The sequence below is a fragment of the Phaseolus vulgaris genome, chromosome 7 (genome assembly GCF_051622355.1).
Source record: "Phaseolus vulgaris cultivar YP4 chromosome 7, ASM5162235v1, whole genome shotgun sequence".
In the NCBI taxonomy this organism is placed as follows: domain Eukaryota; kingdom Viridiplantae; phylum Streptophyta; class Magnoliopsida; order Fabales; family Fabaceae; genus Phaseolus; species Phaseolus vulgaris.
The window spans coordinates 52,254,869-52,272,836 of NC_143504.1; the positions used below are offsets into that span (position 1 = coordinate 52,254,869).

At 32.3% G+C, this 17,968-nt stretch overlaps 3 protein-coding genes across 11 annotated transcripts; 1 reads left to right on the forward strand and 2 right to left on the reverse strand.

Annotated features, from left to right (window-relative positions):
* The first annotated feature begins 2,052 nt into the window (after nucleotides 1-2,052).
* On the forward strand, nucleotides 2,053-5,440 carry LOC137830106 (uncharacterized). Of its 7 annotated transcripts, none has more exons than XM_068637244.1 (5): nucleotides 2,053-2,278; nucleotides 2,931-3,258; nucleotides 4,243-4,347; nucleotides 4,456-4,503; nucleotides 4,849-5,440. In XM_068637244.1, exons 2-5 carry the CDS (start codon nucleotides 2,989-2,991, stop codon nucleotides 5,086-5,088), a joined length of 663 nt encoding a protein of 220 aa, XP_068493345.1. In that variant the 5' UTR covers nucleotides 2,053-2,278; nucleotides 2,931-2,988; the 3' UTR covers nucleotides 5,089-5,440. The 7 variants fall into 7 exon arrangements, with proteins under 7 accessions (XP_068493345.1, XP_068493346.1, XP_068493349.1 ...); XM_068637245.1 differs by having other exon boundaries at nucleotides 2,276-2,514; XM_068637248.1 differs by lacking the exon at nucleotides 2,053-2,278 and adding an exon at nucleotides 2,286-2,476.
* A 6,571-nt stretch (nucleotides 5,441-12,011) lies between these two features.
* On the reverse strand, nucleotides 12,012-12,842 carry LOC137830107 (C2H2 and C2HC zinc fingers superfamily protein). Of its 2 annotated transcripts, none has more exons than XM_068637252.2 (3): nucleotides 12,565-12,842; nucleotides 12,406-12,490; nucleotides 12,012-12,274 (listed from the first exon to the last, which is right to left on the reverse strand). In XM_068637252.2, exons 1-3 carry the CDS (start codon nucleotides 12,745-12,747, stop codon nucleotides 12,177-12,179), a joined length of 366 nt encoding a protein of 121 aa, XP_068493353.1. In that variant the 5' UTR covers nucleotides 12,748-12,842; the 3' UTR covers nucleotides 12,012-12,176. The 2 variants fall into 2 exon arrangements, with proteins under 2 accessions (XP_068493353.1, XP_068493352.1); XM_068637251.2 differs by having other exon boundaries at nucleotides 12,012-12,286; nucleotides 12,565-12,820.
* Nucleotides 12,843-13,928: 1,086 nt separating this feature from the next.
* Nucleotides 13,929-17,968, reverse strand: LOC137830108 (shaggy-related kinase 11). 2 transcript variants are annotated; one of them, XM_068637253.2, is made up of 13 exons: nucleotides 17,712-17,968; nucleotides 16,969-17,137; nucleotides 16,756-16,848; nucleotides 16,367-16,426; nucleotides 16,008-16,280; nucleotides 15,859-15,933; nucleotides 15,621-15,677; nucleotides 15,356-15,496; nucleotides 15,226-15,276; nucleotides 14,941-15,036; nucleotides 14,740-14,823; nucleotides 14,451-14,553; nucleotides 13,929-14,335 (listed from the first exon to the last, which is right to left on the reverse strand). In XM_068637253.2, the coding sequence occupies exons 2-13, from the start codon at nucleotides 17,083-17,085 to the stop codon at nucleotides 14,253-14,255; spliced, it is 1,233 nt and encodes a 410-aa protein (XP_068493354.1). In that variant the 5' UTR covers nucleotides 17,086-17,137; nucleotides 17,712-17,968; the 3' UTR covers nucleotides 13,929-14,252. The 2 variants fall into 2 exon arrangements, with proteins under 2 accessions (XP_068493354.1, XP_068493355.1); XM_068637254.2 differs by having other exon boundaries at nucleotides 17,454-17,792.

Below are 17,968 nucleotides of genomic sequence, written 5' to 3' on the forward strand. Positions count from 1 at the left end.
AAACCTTTTAAAAAATTAATTTTTTTTTGCGACCATCACATCAAACAAATTTCAATAAACTTATCTCACATATTCATTCTACATATCTTAATCCAAACAATCTCACTTTCTTTCCATTTTTCTCTCAAATCATCACACATCCACTCCTTCCAATCCTCACAAATCCATTCTCTAATCTAAAGATATCATTAAAGTATGCAAAACCTTGTGATTAATCTACACTTGTGTTTGGATTAGAGAGAGAATGTGTGAGGATTTTAGGAAGTGTATTTGTGAGAATTTGAGAGGAAAATGTGAAGAAGATGAAGTTGTTTGGATTAATGTATTTTTTGAAAAAAATTTATTAAAGATTATGAATGATTTGAGGGTTATGAATTTTTTTTCAATTTTTTTAAAAAGTATAAAATCTAAGTTTACACATTTATCTTTGAAATGTAAGTTTTGTTAATTATTTTATCCATTTTTTATAATTTTGATTATAATATTTTATGGTGGATTTATAATTTAAATTAAAATAAAAGGGACAATGAAGTAAATTTAACAGAGTCTACTTAGTTTTCATGAATGAATTTGATAAGTCTTAGTTTTTATACGCTTATAATTCAGCGCCTTAAGTAGTGGATTTAAAGACGTTTTTCAGTTACTCCATGTATTATTATAAAAAAATTATTGAAAAAAAATTAATTTTAAAAATTAAAATAATTAGTTATTATATTAATTAAATTTAAAATTATTTATAAATTAAAAAAATATTAATATTTAAAATAATTTTTATTATTAATGTTCTTGTTAGGGAGATGAGACTTAGAGAACTGTTGACTGACTTCGTTTTCTTCCCTCTCACTGGTCGGTCAACTTTCACTTCAACCTACTCCTTCAGTCTTCGTGCTACTCTCTTAGACTTCGATCGCCTAATCACTTAGTTTCTGAGGAGAATGTCGTTGGGTACTTGGAGGTGTACAATAATTAATGACGTACTTTGTTATTGCAATATGCGCTATTTATATTATTTTAATGAACTTATCTTATTGGACCGAATTAATGAAGTGAATCATACTTAGAGGTGTATTACCTAATTCATAATGATGGTTTAATTTTGTTGACCTGAATGGGTCGAGGGTGTCGGCCGTCCTACATGGACATGTGTCATTCGGCCGACCCGCATATGAGGGTCGAGAGTGGTGTTGACTGTTCGATCCATACCAGTATAATTAATAAAAATTTATAAAGTAATTTTTTTATTGGTATCTAACAATCACTTAACAAGTTTTAGTTACTAAATATTTTATATTCTAAATTAATCTATACTAATCTTTTAAAAATTAATTTAAAATATAAAATATTAGTAGTTATAATATTTGTAGTTAATTTAAATATTAAAAATTATTTTATAAATTTTTATTAATAATAAATACTTTAGATATAATAATCTTTTAATATCTAAAATAATATATAATTTAATTAATTATTTTTTCTGTTAATTTAGTTGTTATTTAATATTTTTTTTAATGTATAATATTTGAGTTGAAATGAGGTTAAAAAATTCTTGTTGTAGATTGAATTTTCGAATTTAATATACAGAGATTTACTATTCATATAATATGATTTCAATCAAACTTATTTTAAATTTTATGTAAAATATAAAATAAATACAGTTTTAAATTTGTAAATAAGATATATGTATAACAAACAGAATAGTAATATCTTAAGTTAGTCTTGTTGCTTCATCTGATTTTTTTAACAAATTTTCTTCATAAATAAAATACTTAGTACTAAATGTGAAAGTTTCTTGCGAATTTGTGATATTAAAGAATTGGTTGTAATATAACAACGTTAATCCTAATTTCAGTGTAACTTTTACACAAACGAAAGCATAAAAGTTTTGTGAAGTAACTTTCAATGTTATGTTAACGGCTCTAGATAGAATTAAGAATGAATAAAGTTACGTTGATTAAGTAAAAATAAGTTGATTTAATAATGAAGATAATAATGATAAGGAAGAGTAATAATAAGAATAACAATAATTATAGTAATAATGGAGCAGTAGCAGGTGGCATGATATGAACATGATAACAATCCATTACATTACAGTACGAAGTTATTGCTTTGTTGTTTGAAAGTGACTCCCACGTATCCTTTTATTATTATATATATAAATTCTCTTCCTTCTCTCTCTTTTCTCTAAATAAATCTAATCGGAATCTTCACCAGTTAATCAGAGCTTTGAGTAGATAAGACTCGTGGATGTCTCATCTCTTTAATTGAACGTTCAATCCTGGTAAGAGAAAACTCTCTCTTTCTCTCTCTCTCAAGACATCATTAATCTTAATTATCTTCTTTTCTTATTCATTATTTGGCTTTGCGATCATCAATCATCAGTTTGGTTTTCATGTCCAGTGTTTTGGTATAAGGTTCCTTTTTGAGGGGTGTACTGTAATTCGGCCATAACATAGCCATGTGCTTAGTCCTCAAGACAGTAAATTTCTCTGAAAACTCTTGAAAAAACCCATAGATGTGTGTCTTCTTGTCTTTGTCCTTGTCCTTCTTTTGACATTTAATTATCCTTCTTTTGCGTCAATCTTGAAATCTTTGATTTGCCTGCAAGGTTATGTCAATACCCTTTCATGCCACCAGCTAGTCCTCTCATTAGGATAATTGCCCTTTGCCGAATTAGCGACTTTTTTTGGGTTTGGTTACATGGGGTGCTCTTTTTACCATCTCCAATTTGTTTTCCTTCTAAAAAGCCTTGAAATTTGATTATTATAATTTGCAATTCATCAGAGTAATTTTGGGTTGAAATAAAGTTTGATAGGGGCTTCTTGTGATTTTGGATTGTGAGATGAATTCTGTTTAGTATGTGATCCACCTAATAGGAAACCAAATCAGTTTTTGTTCCTTTTTTACTCAAATTTGCTCATCATTTAATGCAGGTATTGAGGAAATAGTCTGTCCTTGAAGCTTTGAATATTAACAGACCATCATCAGCAGATGGGGTCTGAAGGTTCTCCAGCAGCTGTAACAACAGTTTATGTAACAGGTTTCAAGAAATTCCATGGAGTTTCAGAGAATCCAACGGAGACAATTGTCAATAATTTGATGGAGTATTTGAAGAAAGGTTTGCCAAAAGGGTTAGTTATTGGGAGCTGCAACATTCTTGAGACAGCGGGTCAAGGAGCAGTCGTTCCCCTCTATCAATCTTTGCAGTCTTCCATTACTTCCAAGGAGTCTGAATCTCCAACTTCCAACAGAATTATCTGGGTGAGTTCTCCCTACTCGTTATGTAGGTTCTCAGTTTATGCTCGCTTGTTAATCCTTATGAAGTTCTTGATTATAATATCAGATCAAGATTGAGACATATCATTAGGCAACTAAGAATCCATTTCAATAAACTTTATCAAAGACATTTATAGCAGAAAAAAAAAGTAAAATTAGTTAAGCTCTTTTCATTTAACTTTTCCAAAAGGTAATGTGCCTTAGTTGATTGTCGATTATGGAGAAACTCAATTTTCTTATTCTACAAGTTGTTGTAAAGATTTTTCTCTTGTTCACCTTCCTACACCAGTTGCAGTTTGCAGTAACTGCGGACAAATCTATTATTTTTCTAATCTCTTAACAAGGAATGCAGAATGTAAACCATGGCATGAGTAGTCTCTCTTATACTCTGTCAAAGTTTTTCGTTTAAAGCTATTATACAATTATTGGTATCTTAATATTTAAAGCGGCTGGATCTATATTCAAATAGATTAAAAAATTAGGTAGTCCGGTTCAATTAAAGCGATCAAAGTTAAAATAAGTAGTCCTTGTTGTTGATATCTATGAAAAAGAAAGTTAATGATCTGTTACGTTTGTACAATTATTACCAACCTTGATTTTTATCTTCAACCATTGAAATTATTTTATCCTCTAAAGTGAGCAACATACTTTAGAGTTGCCAGATTCATACAATTAAAGTTTAGCAGTGATAATCACTGGACTATGAACTGAGATTTCTTTGAAAAATTTAGTTTAGAACTGAATCGAAACATTTATTGAACTTCTTTCTTAGTACCTTAACTGTAATACTGAGGCCGAACTAGAAGGGGTGAATGGTCTCAAGATCAACTCTCTGAGGCATTTTTATTCAGTTGACGAGTTGGAATCATTCATCTATCTCAAATCTGTAATCATTTGATTAAATTTTCTTTCATTTCAGCAACCATAATCTTATAGTTTGGCTGTTTCTGTTTTTTTTTTTTCATTTAGCTGCATTTTGGGGTTAATAGTGGTGCAACAAGGTTTGCTATAGAGCGTCAAGCTGTCAATGAGGCTACCTTCCGCTGCCCTGATGAAATGGGATGGAAACCCCAGGTCAGACTGGAATCACTTTAGTTAATGCATTATAAACTAGCTTTCATCAAACCTGATTTGAAGAACTATGTCCTCCTTTAGTGAAATTTCCAAAATTTTATGTTGCAGAAAGTGCAGATTGTTCCTTCAGATGGTCCAATTACACGAATACGCCAGGTAAATTGGATCGCTTATTTTTCTGACACTTAAATTCCTTAACTGATATTTGTTTGTACACTGTTTGGTTTAGTGTCAATCTATTAGTCCTAATACAGTAATGTTAAGGTTCATTTTATACCATACAATTATTTAAGGTGCTGTTATTTGTTGAATTATTTTGATGGCCCTAAGGCTGTTGCTTACACCATATTTAGTATCATTTAGCAGGCTTTTCAACTACAAAACTTATAACGAGTTATAGAAAAAGTTTTTGTTTTAGCAGTCTATGCCTCTTGATGGTTCAAATTTTTTGATGAGTTAGCATAGTCATTCTCTGATATTTGTGTCCGAACTGTTATGCAGACTACCCTTCCCGTGGAGGAGTTCACGAAAGCCCTGGCAAGTAAGGGTTATAATGTTATGACATCTGATGATGCGGGGAGGTTTGTGTGCAACTATGTTTACTATCATTCCCTTCGCTTTACGGAGCAGAACGGGATGAAGTCCCTTTTTGTGCACGTGCCACTCTTCTCAACAATCGATGAAGAGACCCAAATGCAATTTGCTGCTTCCTTGCTAGAGGTGCTTGCTTCAACATGCTAGAAACATTCAGATCATGTAAATGCTCTGGTGTTGCCTGGCTTGTGAAAGTGGATGAGTGTACTTTGAATGAGATTATATAAAAAGTTATTGTTTTGAGATGGAAAATGATTTATTGCAAATGGCATGTGTAGCAGAGGTGTTTGCTTTATCAGTGAATGTTTCTGATTAAAGGCTTCGGCAAATTGTCAAGACTTGTTGCCATCTTCAGTGTTACCTTGTGAATATTTTGTTCCTTTTCGTTCTCCTTAATACTCTGCTCTTATTTTTCATTGTAACTTGCATGAATGAATTGTATCAGGTACACGTCCGAGTAAAACTGAAAACTAATAATTCAGAGTGTTCTTTCAGTTTAGATGCCGTGACAGTATGTTAATTTGGAATTGCATATAACTTGTTGGATAATACAAGTTGTTCATTAGATAACACTCCCTCCCCTTAAGCCCCTTTCAACTAATAATAAATTCTTAGTTGAATTAGTCAAAAATAATAAATTCTACATTGTTTGTATTGTTCTTCTAAAATTATGCTTATCATATTTAAAGTTTAACTACTGAAGTGAGACTTTATAGGTGTTAAGAGAGAGAAGCTTTATGTTGTTTATTTTAAATATTTATTATTTCTTTTAATAAAATCATGTTAATTGACTAAGGTACTTTAGGAAAAAAAAAATACCATTCAACTACACAATAGTGTTATATAAAAAGGATGGCCAATTTTTTGAGAAGACTTTCATACTCTTATGAACAAATTTAACTTTTTTTTATGGTTAAAAAGTAATTATTTTATTTACATCAATTACGATACAATTGATGTCGGATGCCGGTTTTTTTAAACTAGTTTGTTTATTTTGTTTCAACCACTTGTAATTATAATAAAATTGCAATAAAAGTTTACAATTAGACCATCCAACAAAATTCTATTATTTAATTAAAAACTTCTAACGTTGTAATTTTTTTTTATGTATTATACATTAAAATATATATATATATATAGTTTGAGTAGACTCGTGAAAGTTTTATAAACTCGACTTGTAGATTCTACTAGTAAACTTTATTTCATATGAAAAAAATATATTTATAATATAATTAATCAAATTAGTTAAAATAAATAAGTTCACAACACTAAATTAACTATTTAGTAGTGAATGAAGGAATAGTGAACTTGAATAACAAAGCATTTGTAAGTAACATCAACAAAAAGAGATTTATAAAATGATTCAATCCCAACATTTGTTCCAAATATCTAAACTTCTCCTTTTTGCATCTAGTTTCAATCTTGCTATTTATATTATTTATAGTTATCTATTATCTATATTAAATATCATCTATGCACTAAAAAATCAACAAATCCTTACTTCATTTCGAATGATATTGCTATCTTGATTATCTTTAGTCCTTGTGGATACAACTTCTCTTATCAATTGTACTACAGTTGACTCGGTCCACTTGCTGAGAAATAGAAATAAAATAATCCCTGATCAAGACACCATGGTGAGTAATCAGTAGGGGACTAGACTGAAAGTGTTTGGGACAAATAATGAATTGAAATTTGTTTCAAGGGAGTTTAATGAGTTTTGCATCATAAAAGGTGCAGATAGGCATAATAGTGTTGCATGTACAATACAACAAAATGGGTTAACTAAGAGGATGAATTAAAACAAAAAGGTTGTCGTTGTAGTATAGTGGTAAGTATTCCTGCCTGGGAGTTTGTTGGATCGTGGCACAACACACTCTAAACCTAGTCTTATTTTTTTTGTTTTGTCATCCTCATAGAAGGTTAAACCTTTTGGGGTAAGAGGATGAACTAAAACATTTTGAAAAGGGTGAGATGTAAGTTGCTAAGGGCTAGATTGCTTAAGTCTTTTTGGAGAGAAGTTGTAAACAATGTTGTCTACGTGATAAATAGGAGTCCATCGTCTTCTCTAAATTGCAAGATTCCTATGGAAATATGAAATGAAAAGCCCGCAGATTATGAGAATTTGAGGGTATTTGACGCCTTGGCATTTTCACGTGTAAAAAATGACAAATTAAAATCACATATTAAAATGTGTATTACATAGAAGATTTGAAGGGGTATAAATTGTAGATGTTGGAGCTTGGAAAGGCTAGATGCTTTGTCATTTGACGAGACTTAAATGACTATGATGTGCAAAGATCTAAAGAAAGGAAAGGTGAAAGTCCACATTGAGGTGAAGCCTTCGGGTAAAAATTAGACTCTTTGGAGGTGTCAAACAATGCAAACTAATCTTTGACCTCTTACTCAAAAAGGCCCAAACATATAGAAATTAACTTGAACTATCAGCTTCCGTGTGAAATGGAGAGAAGAATGATTAAACCTAGACGGAGGTTTGAACATGTTGACCTTATCAACTACGCTTTGACAAAAACTAAAGAGATAGACAATTTAGAGCCTAGAAATTTCACATGGACATTTGTTTCTAGGATGCTATGGAAGGTGTAGAAGGTCACCAATGACAAGTTATCACAGAGGAGGAGATTAGAACTACACATGGGCATTTGTTAGTCTACCAAGAAATCAGGAGGTGGTAGGATGCAAATGAGTGCTCAAGAAGAATTAAGGAATGCAAATGTGTGGAAGTAGAGTATAATTAGATTTTCTCACATGTGATAGAACATTGTTGAATAAGGATTTTGACGTATATTGTTAATCAATACAATTCGGTATTGGAACAATTAGATGTGAAGAAAACTTTATTGCATGGAATCTTGAAATACACCATCTACATGCAGCAATTGGAGGAGTTTGTTAAAGAGGAGGGGAATGTGTGTCTTTTAAAGATATCATTGTATACATGAAAGAGCGTCTGAGGCAGGCACATAGTTTTCTCAACTATTGATTAAAAGCTCTACAAGAACAAAACAGAGTCTGAGGCAGGTACATAGTTTTCTCAACTATTTTGATTAAAAGCTCTGCAGTAAGAACAAATTGAATGGCATAATTTTGATACGATTTGATTATAAACAATTGAGATTAGAGATGGAAGGAATCTGTCATTCGTGAGCAAGTAGGATGTAGGATGGATTCCAAAAAAATATAAATGGATAGCAAGTCTTTGACTGAAACATGAATTCCAACAATAATATTTTTATTATATTATATTATATTTATTTTTAATTTAAAATAATACTATATTATTAAAAGGGGTTGTTACTGTTCACTGTGTTAAAGCATCGTTTTCCTTCCAAAAAAAAGAATCCAAACTCTTCTTTCTGGTTAAAAGTGCCGAATTTTTTTCTGGTCAAAATACCCATTGCTCAACCATTTTTTTACTAAACACCAAACAACATCATTGAGGCATAGTAAGTGGATTCCCATCTATCAAGAAGAAGGCCAAAAACCGGTGCAATTGTGAGTGTATGCATGGTTCCATTCCAGTAAAATGGGTTGGTCAAAATCTGGCCTTGTGCAGGAAACAAGTTAGTTTTGTACACGGAACACAATTCCTGGAAGCAAAACTCGAAAAGTTAGTCATATTTAAGTGTGAAACATAAACACAAACTCGGAATGAATATGCATGTAATATTGTAATCCGTCTACAGTTACTCATTAAACGCAAGGTCATGGAAACTCACATATAACAGTTTGACAATAGTGTCTATATGCTCCATACTGTTAGTTTTCCATAAATATTTCGAAAAATAGTGAATAGAATCACTGTTTGTTTGTTGACATTATTTGTGTTTTTAGTGAGTGATGGGACTCAGAACTGGTGATATTATTTTAAGTTTTTCTATATGGACACTACACTTTGACACAAACATCAAATTGGAAATGTATTTAAGTTCTTGGTTTTAAGTTCTTGTAATATTCAACAATAACACAGAGCTTCTATATCTGATTCGACATGCAAACTGAACTAAAAATCTGCTTGTACATTCTGAGAACTCTTCTGACCATTGGTATTTTGATATTAGGCTACTATCATTGGTTAGACATATCAGTGATTGGATTGCTTATTGATGGTTTGGATAAGGACAAAGGTTGTTCATAGTAACGATTATGTTTTGAGATTTTTCATCTTTCTTTTTATAAGTATTGGTGTACAATTTTTTTTTGATTGATTATATCTACAGTGTTCATGAACTTGTTAGAAATTTCTCTTGCACTATTTATTGATCATAGTGTATTTACTTTTTATGTTTGGACTACTCTGATTTTTACTTTTACATTAAAGACTTTTTATGTTGAAAATCTGTGTCTCGTGTACTCTTGTTCATCTTGTTTTTTTCTGTCGGGTTCTTGTTTTGGTGCTTCTCATAAATAATTATTTCATGTCTTATTGTTTTGTTAGAGTTATCATTTTAATACATTCCCCCATCATAATGGTATCACAGCTCTTTGGCTAAAGGACCGTTTGTCTTGCTTGAATGATGAAGACACATACAAAAATTATTAATTGGAATAAAGAAAATTATTATTTGTGGAAGGAAAAAATAAATAAAAAATAAAAAATCATCTCTAAAAGAATGGTTGAATAGAGCTCATAACAAAGTGTGTAAGAAGCTGTGATGTGAATTTCATGGAAAACAAATCATTGAAGACATTAATAATGGACATAAGTTTAGACAAAGGAGTACAGTGACGTGAATAATTCCAATGAAGATGTTTGGAAGAAAGAACATGATTATAGAAATGGGTAGATGTTCTTATTGATGAAGAAGAACATGAAGTGTCAAAGGATGAAAATCTCGGTGATGCTACTAAATCATCTCAAGTTCAAGAGGTCTAATAGGAAGAGGAAACATGTCCTTATGAATTTGTGATCTTAATAGGGATTGAAACAGAAACCCTAAATCCTAAATCATAAACCAGTATAAAGAGATTATGGAGATGGAAGAAAAACAAAAGTGGTTGAATATGTTGAAGGATATACTCTTGACATAAAACTTTGTTTTTGATGTTGGTAAGTCTACTTTAGCAGGGTAGTCAGATTCGGATATGGTTGAAGAAATTAATTTTAGTAAGTCCACTTTATAATATTAGATTTTATGACTTGACAATCTAGGATGCATAAACGTGTAGTTTTGTCTACTACAAAAAACATAATCCATTCTCATCAATGAAGCATGCAACAAGTCACTATTGACAAAGAAATTCTAGCATAAACTTAGTTTTGTTCAAGAAAAAAAAAATCTTCCACTAATAGAAGTTATTCATCTTCATCCTGATAAGACTTTTACTTTTTATTCAAAATTTGTACATAATGATGTCGATGGATATGAGATGTTTTGTTTTGGATACTAAATTGTTAGAGTTAGTAATGATTCATATTAATGATAATGGAGTTGATATGATTATTAAGTCAATGCTAAGAGAAAATATTGAAATTTGTTGAATGACTTGTGTTTTGGCAGCTTACCTCCATATAGTTATGGAAGGAGATTTGTTGGATATTTTACACTCCTATTCTATATGGAAAATAGACTTAAATGAGTAAAGTTCATGTATCTCACTTATTTAGGTGGATTGTTCGTCTTGTTTTCTTTTGTTGTGTTCTATTTTGATTGATGCTCTTCACATATTCTCACGAGTTGGATTTTTTTTTTATTCTATCTTATTATGATTGAATTGTTATTTTGATACATTCTCCATCAATCACAAATGTTGAATAGAGTCTATATAATGATCGAAAGGAGTTGAGGTTACTCTGGTCGCATGGTGTGTTCTTTACTGTTCTTTCTTTTAACTATAATTCGTTTGCCTAAATATTTTCTTTAGATACATAATACTATATTTTGTATTCGAATGATTACACATCCATTTTATTCTAATGCGCTTTTTTCAATTTTTAATGACGAAAAGGAAACACCATAATGGAGTTGAAGATCCTTCTCTGGATGCAGACATTAATTAGCTTATGCAAATTATTCAAATTTCTCATGACTAGATCAATCCTAATAAGTGATAACTTTTTGTAAACCAATTTACTCGGCATCTTTCACTTTCACCTTAATTTGGACAGGCAGCTAAAAAGCAAATTATTCTTCCAAGTTGGTGGCTTACATACACTGTTGCATAATTTGCTACTACAGAATAAGCTTATTAGTTACATGATCATGATGCTTCATTCGCATAATTGTTTCTCATCATAGTGAATTGATATACAATACGACATTCTTCTGAAGATGTTGAACGTTTCAGTCCAAAAACAAACGTTTGTTTTAGGAATCGATCGCATACAACAAAGCTGAATGATGGGATTACTATACATTATACACCAATATTGGCTTGGGGATAGGTTAACTCCGTCACCAAACTAATTGTTTCATGTCAAGGTCTTAAATTGGGAATGGGTCAACTTTGTCGCCAATCAATTGTTTCATTTTAAGGTTTTACATTAAGGTCATGATCCATTACACTATTAATACTGTGAAAAAAATTGCTAACTAACATTACCAATGCAATTACAATTGTGATTCTGCAACTATGATGAAAATCCTAAAAAAATTGACAACCAAGATCACATTCACTAACCTTTTTAAAAGCCTTGTTTTAATAGATGTGCCCTTGTGAGCTGACAACATTTGATGCCCGCTTTATTAATCAAAGTTACAGTCTTTAATTTATGGATTTGACATAACTGCCACTAAAAGCTTTCAAGGCAGGCAGCCGTATGAAGTGAATAACCAATTTTATCTTTAAATGTGAGTTGCTATTAATTCAGTTCTAGAATGAAGCAAAAATATAATTTAGTCCTAAAACTTTTTGCAATTGCAGCTTCCTATCAAGTTTCGTAGGATTGTTTTATTATTAAAATGTAATTTTAAAGAATAATTAGACATAAATCAGAAATATTTTGTCCCCAAGCTATAATACTCAGATAATAATGAGGTGGAGAATGCTTACAAATGAAGAAGCTGGCATGCCTTTAACTTGGTAATGTGCCAAAGCAAACTCGTCAGTTAACTATCAAAATTATATTATATTAGTATTGATTGAACATTAAGATAGATTTGGAAAGTGTTTGATACATGAAAACTCCAAATAAGATAGTGGGGTTATGTGATGGGAAATAAAAAGGTTAAATAATAATAACAACAAAAATCAGAAATTGAATTGCTATAAGTCTATCCCCAATCCACGAAGGGGAGGTGGGGATATCCAGCCTCCGGCGGAGGCTGCAGCGACGGGGGCAAATTTCCCAATGACAATCCTACCACATTTCCTGCATGCACAACTGCACATATATAATATGTTTTCATCATTAAACTATAGATTAGTAAAATTAATTGTTGTTGTAGTTGTTATGGATAACACTAACTTATGATTCATATAGGACATGAATTGGTTAATTACCTGGTGAGGGGATTGGAGCGTGCTGTGTAGTGTTGTTGGGAGTGGGATGAAGGTACTTGCAAGAGTGGCCGTAACGGCAAAAACCCTAAAATAGAGAGAGCGAATGAGAAGTGAAAATTGAAAAAAAAAAAAAAAGAGTGGTAGCTTAAGGTAACGTACCGTGTTGAGGAAGTGAAAGCAAAGGGGTGGATTAGGGATTTGTTGGTGGTGTTGATTGAAGGAATCGTACCAGCGAGCTTTGGCTTGCTGGTGTTGAATACCCTGGACGTGTCGTTTCCGATCGGCTGGTGTGTCTTGGAATTGCTTGTCGCAGTAGTCGCAGTAATATTTCTTCGCTGGCATCCTCACACTCACTCAACAACCACCTTCGCTTTCAGTCTAAATAAACTAACCGACCCTATTACTTCGTTATGCTACCGGTTTTTGATATTTTTATAATTATACGTTAAGAAGAAATGTAATGGATGATTTATATTAATATTATTTATTACGAAACATATTATAAATTGCATATATTTTTAAAACTGTGACTTGAATTTTAATGAAAAATAATATATTAATATATAAATTACTTATATTTATCGAAAAATATGTTTGAATGGTTATATCAGCCAACTTATAATTTATTTATTTGATTAGCTTATAATTTATCCTATTAAATTATATAATTATACTTTTAATGAAAAATTCAGAACTAAATTATTTAACTTAAATTATACATCAAACATTTGTTTAAATAAAAAAAAAATTGATAAATGATTCATAAATATTCTATTGTACTTTGTATTGATTGAAAAATGTGTTTTTACTAAAATAATAAAGGAATCTGGAAAAAAAACCCTCTATTATAGTTACATAAAGAGTAAATATTATTCACTTGTCTTTATATTAAAAAAATGCGGGAAACATGTGATTTACATTGACAAAACAATTATAGAAATCATTCTATCTTGAAAATGAGAAGCTATATTTACATTGTAGAAAGAAATTTAAATGTAAGAAAATAGTGGTCAATAGTCATCCCATATGCTAAGAAAGAAACGACAGATAGCACCAAATTGGTGTTAGACCCCTTAATCAAAGTAGTTGATGGATATTGAAATTCAAAGTCGTTAAAGAATACCTATTAACTTGAAAATGCCTCGTGGAAAATATGGCCTCCGTTGACGAAGATATTCTTAACGTAAAGAAAGAGGGAGAGAATAAAATAACAAAGCAGATTATCACTGACTAGAACGCGCTTGTATATATTCTTTGTGCACAGAAGAAGGCAAGAGTCATACATTCAAGTTCTTTTTTTCGGTGTTCGCATTAGTCCATCAGACACCTCAGCCTCGAATAGAAACTAAAAAAGAGCCAATCTCCTAACTGTTTGATTAAACTATGAGAAATATCGCTTTCACTTACTACGTTTAATATTTGTCAATCGATCAATTCATTGAAGACAGGCCCGAGTGTTCGTCCTAGGTCGTTCGGCCAGAGATTACCTAAAGAATGGAATAAACAATTCACAGACAAGGCCATTACAACTTCCAACCACCACGCTAAACATTAACTAAATTAAACAACCCATCATTGTCTCAACAAATACAAATACTGATGCAACATTTAGATAATTGCAGACATTTGTCTTCTATTGTATGTTACAATCTGCTGTGATACAGGAAACAGGGTATTCTGCATACCCTTTGGGGGTTGGGTAATAAGGAGTAGCATGTATCTCTAGATCTGCTTTTACAGGGCAACCGAATACAATAAAGATACCAACAAATATCATATCATATCATCAAATAGAAGAAAGCTCAGCATTCTCATATGGAAACAACACTCGAAGTTCTGTTACATTTTCACAAGCCAAGAAACGGGCATTGCTTCCTCGCATGCTCTGGAACCAATTTCACCAAAATCTCAGCTGGGACTCCTTTCAGTTCTGGTACCCATGCACCGATTAACATACAAAAAGTCAGCCAAAACAAAACTATTTGATGAAAACAAAAAAACGACCATAGTCACAAACACAATAGCCTATTCGAAAATCAGCATACCATGAGATTTAAAATTAAATAGTGGTGGAAGGAATCGGCCATTAGGCAGGCGAGTATTTGGATCACGAAGTTCATCAAAGAAAGGATGCGTCAGAGCATCTAACTGCACCACATAAAGCAAAATCTCAAATTACAGACATTATCGGAAGATGAAAACAGTCATTGAATAATTAGATTTGAAAACATAAAATTGCCAAAATGAATCTTTGCAAAACTATTATCTGAAAGAGGGAAATGCTATCTTTTTATTACGGTGAGATACTGAATGTTTGACAAGTCAGATACTCACAGCTGTGCACCGCAAGTTAGGGGAGTATTGTAGTAGTCTTGATACCAGATCAACAGCCTCTGGAGGCATGCGCTTGTGGAAGATCTAGTTGAAAAAAAAACGAATATATGTAAGTATAGTGTTCAATAAGGATTTTCAAATATGTAAATATGATGAGCTTAAGAATAAAGCATGAAATGTTACTAAATTTGTCTGTGATACCTTGTGCCATGGATGTGCTTTAATCTGTGGGAATTTAAATTCTGTATAGTTAGGGTTCATGCATTTAATCTCTTCCCTTGTTGGAGTGCCCAGAACCTATCAAGACAAACAACAGATGGTATCAATTACATGCTTTAATATTCACACTTCGATGAATAATGGATCAAATCATCAAATAGGCCATTTCAATATTAAAAGACTACAGAAAAATGAGATTGACAGTTCAAAATATTTGCAAGAAAAATGTATAGCAGTAATAAAATAAGTTAAACATCAGAAGATTACCTTTATAATCTCAACAAGCTGATCAACTCCACTCTCACCAGGGAACAGAGGCTGTAAAACGAAAATAATGATTTTAATTAAATATGCTAAACCACAAAAGTAAAAGACATTTACATCAACAGCCACCAACCTGTCCAAGCAGCAGCTCAGCTAAAACACATCCAACAGACCAGATGTCAATGGCTGTAGTATATTCAGTTGCTCCAAATATAAGCTCAGGTGCTCTATAATATCTAGAACATATGTATGATATATTTGGTTCGCCTTTTACCTGTCAAATTTCATACCGAGTAAGTAAAAGTAAAGCGACAATCTAACTCAGGAAAAAAGAAGGTTGAATGAAAAGGAATGATTTGAGGAAGAAGCAGAAAAGCAGAGACATATAAATAACATACCAAAACCTTCGCACTTCCAAAGTCACATAATTTAACCTGGTGTGTGTGTGGATTGACCTGCACAGAAAAAACATCAAATTAGTATTTTCCACCCAACAGTCCTATGACCAGAGTTTCAATTGGTCATTCCCTATCTTTTAGCCACCCTAAACACAACCATAGCTATGAAAGCACGAGAACCAAAATAAAATCCAAATAAATAACCAATGATTTATGCAAAATAAAACAAAGGCCATACCAATAGATTTTGAGGCTTGATATCCCGATGGCAGACTCCAATACAACGATGAATATAAGATAATGCCCTAAAGATCTGCAATATATCAAAAGTATTGTTAAAACCTGAACATAGAACAAAGCTGAATTCGGGAAGGGCAACAGGCATACCTGGTAAGTATAGAGTTTCACATATATCAGAGGCATCCTTTGGTTCAACTTGTTGTAATGTTTGATCACACGATTAACTGTTTCAGGAACATACTCGAGTACCAAATTAAGGTATAGTTCATCCTTTTCAGTGGTTGAAAAGAAACAGTGCTTCAAAGAGACAACATTTGGGTGGTCAAGAAGGCGCATTGTTTGCAGCTCCCGGTTCTTGTACCTCTTGTCTTGAAGAACCTTTTTGATAGCCACAGTTTCACCAGTTTCCAAGCACTTAGCCTACAATCATACACGATGTCAGAACTAAGGGAACAGTTATCTTCACTTGAGTTAAAAAGGTTAAAGAGAAGACACATCTCATTTACCTGGAAGACAACACCAAATGATCCATGACCGACAACACGTTCTGCCATGTAGCTTATAGTCTGAAATATTAACAAGTTATATTGAATAATAAACATATATACAAAAAAGCGGCAAAGATTAAAGTAGACTGTTAAAGACAACATGACAAACTACATCAGGGCACTATCATCCTATCCAATGAGATTCATCAATCAGAAACCAATTGGCAAGGATAATAAATCCAAATATCAATACTCTAAATCACAGCAGGTATAAAAGTTGGGAACATTTGCACAAATAATATATGAAGCTGGAACATTGATTGTTTACAGCCATCCATGGTAAACACAGTAAGTGAGATGGCATATACACATTTGACAGACGGTAGAAAATTTAAGAGAACATATACCTGCTTCGGCTGACCATTTCTACCCCCAATGGTAGTCACAATGATATGTCCTGTCTCCGTTCCATTGCCATCAACAACCGTGGCTTCCATTTCCTACAAGATGAATCAAATTGAAAGTAACTTAGCCTCAAATTGAAAATCAACCACAAAGACATTCACGAAAAAAGGTCAAATAAGAAAAAGTGCAAATTTAAGAGAGAAGGGTTTACATACTCTATCATCCCTAATTTTCATATCGTTCATCTCCTCTGGCAATCTATCAACACCTGCTGCTCCATGCCCACTGGCTTCTCTCAAACCTGAAGTTGGCGCCACACCAACCGATGTCATCTTCACTGAATCCCTTTCTCTTTTAACTTCTGTTCAAAAGCCACTCATACACCTGCCAGAATGAACAATTACACCAAAATTAAAAAAAATGGACAACTTTTTTTGTTTAATTTGAGCATTAAAACTGGAGTCAACAGACATAATAAAAACTGGTCCAAATAGGAAAGTAGCACCGTTCAAACACGAATTAAAGAAACACAAAAACGCAAATCCCTTTTGTCCATAAATAAATATCCATTATGCGAAAAAGGAAAACATTAAAGCAACATAAAACTCCATCAATCTCACAGAAAGCCACAAATCCATCCGAAAACTCATCAACAGAAACAGAAACAGAAAACAAACAAACAAAAAATCCCTAAACAAACCTAAACCGAAGATCCCCGCAACCGAAGGCGAAACAACACGATCCGAACACACAAAACAAAATTAACAAACGCAGAGCGTGAAAACACCGGAAAAGCACAAAGAAAAGCAGCGACGTCGGAGAAAAAAAAAAGTTGGACGGAAGAGGTAGAAAATGAGGAGAAAATAGAGAGAAAGAGAATCTAGAGTTTGGAATGGAAAAGAATGAAGCGAAACGGGCGGTTAGAAGGAATAGAGGGTTAGATCCATGAGAGGCATACCCATGGCGTGTTTGGATTTGTGTGAGTAACAGTTGTTCTCTGCTTTTTTGTGTGGTGTGCTATAATGCGCTGGTGACAGTCAAAGAAGAAAACCAACCCATTCTAACTATTTATTTAATTATTATTTCTTATTTATTAATTAAATAATTGTGTATTTTGGGGTAAATAAAATATAGAAAAATGTAACCTAGTTTCCCTTCACTTTTGACCGTTCAAAGTTCAAAGTTCAAACTCACTGTATTAAAATGGTAACAACT

What these genes read in the sequence shown, in the direction of transcription:
- LOC137830106 (XM_068637244.1), top strand. Translation starts at nt 2,989, where the DNA reads ATGGGGTCTGAAGGTTCTCCAGCAGCTGTAACAACAGTTTATGTAACA. An exon ending in CTTCCAACAGAATTATCTGG is followed by an intron (nt 3,259 to 4,242) that starts GTGAGTTCTCCC and finishes TTTTTCATTTAG; the next exon opens with CTGCATTTTGGGGTTAATAG. An exon ending in AAATGGGATGGAAACCCCAG is followed by an intron (nt 4,348 to 4,455) that starts GTCAGACTGGAA and finishes TTTATGTTGCAG; the next exon opens with AAAGTGCAGATTGTTCCTTC.
- LOC137830107 (XM_068637251.2), bottom strand. Translation starts at nt 12,747, where the DNA reads ATGCCAGCGAAGAAATATTACTGCGACTACTGCGACAAGCAATTCCAA. An exon ending in GCTTTCACTTCCTCAACACG is followed by an intron (nt 12,491 to 12,564) that starts GTACGTTACCTT and finishes TCTCTATTTTAG; the next exon opens with GGTTTTTGCCGTTACGGCCA. An exon ending in CGCTCCAATCCCCTCACCAG is followed by an intron (nt 12,287 to 12,405) that starts GTAATTAACCAA and finishes ATATATGTGCAG; the next exon opens with TTGTGCATGCAGGAAATGTG.
- LOC137830108 (XM_068637253.2), bottom strand. Translation starts at nt 17,085, where the DNA reads ATGACATCGGTTGGTGTGGCGCCAACTTCAGGTTTGAGAGAAGCCAGT. An exon ending in TGAAAATTAGGGATGATAGA is followed by an intron (nt 16,849 to 16,968) that starts GTATGTAAACCC and finishes TTCATCTTGTAG; the next exon opens with GAAATGGAAGCCACGGTTGT. An exon ending in CATTTGGTGTTGTCTTCCAG is followed by an intron (nt 16,281 to 16,366) that starts GTAAATGAGATG and finishes GTATGATTGTAG; the next exon opens with GCTAAGTGCTTGGAAACTGG.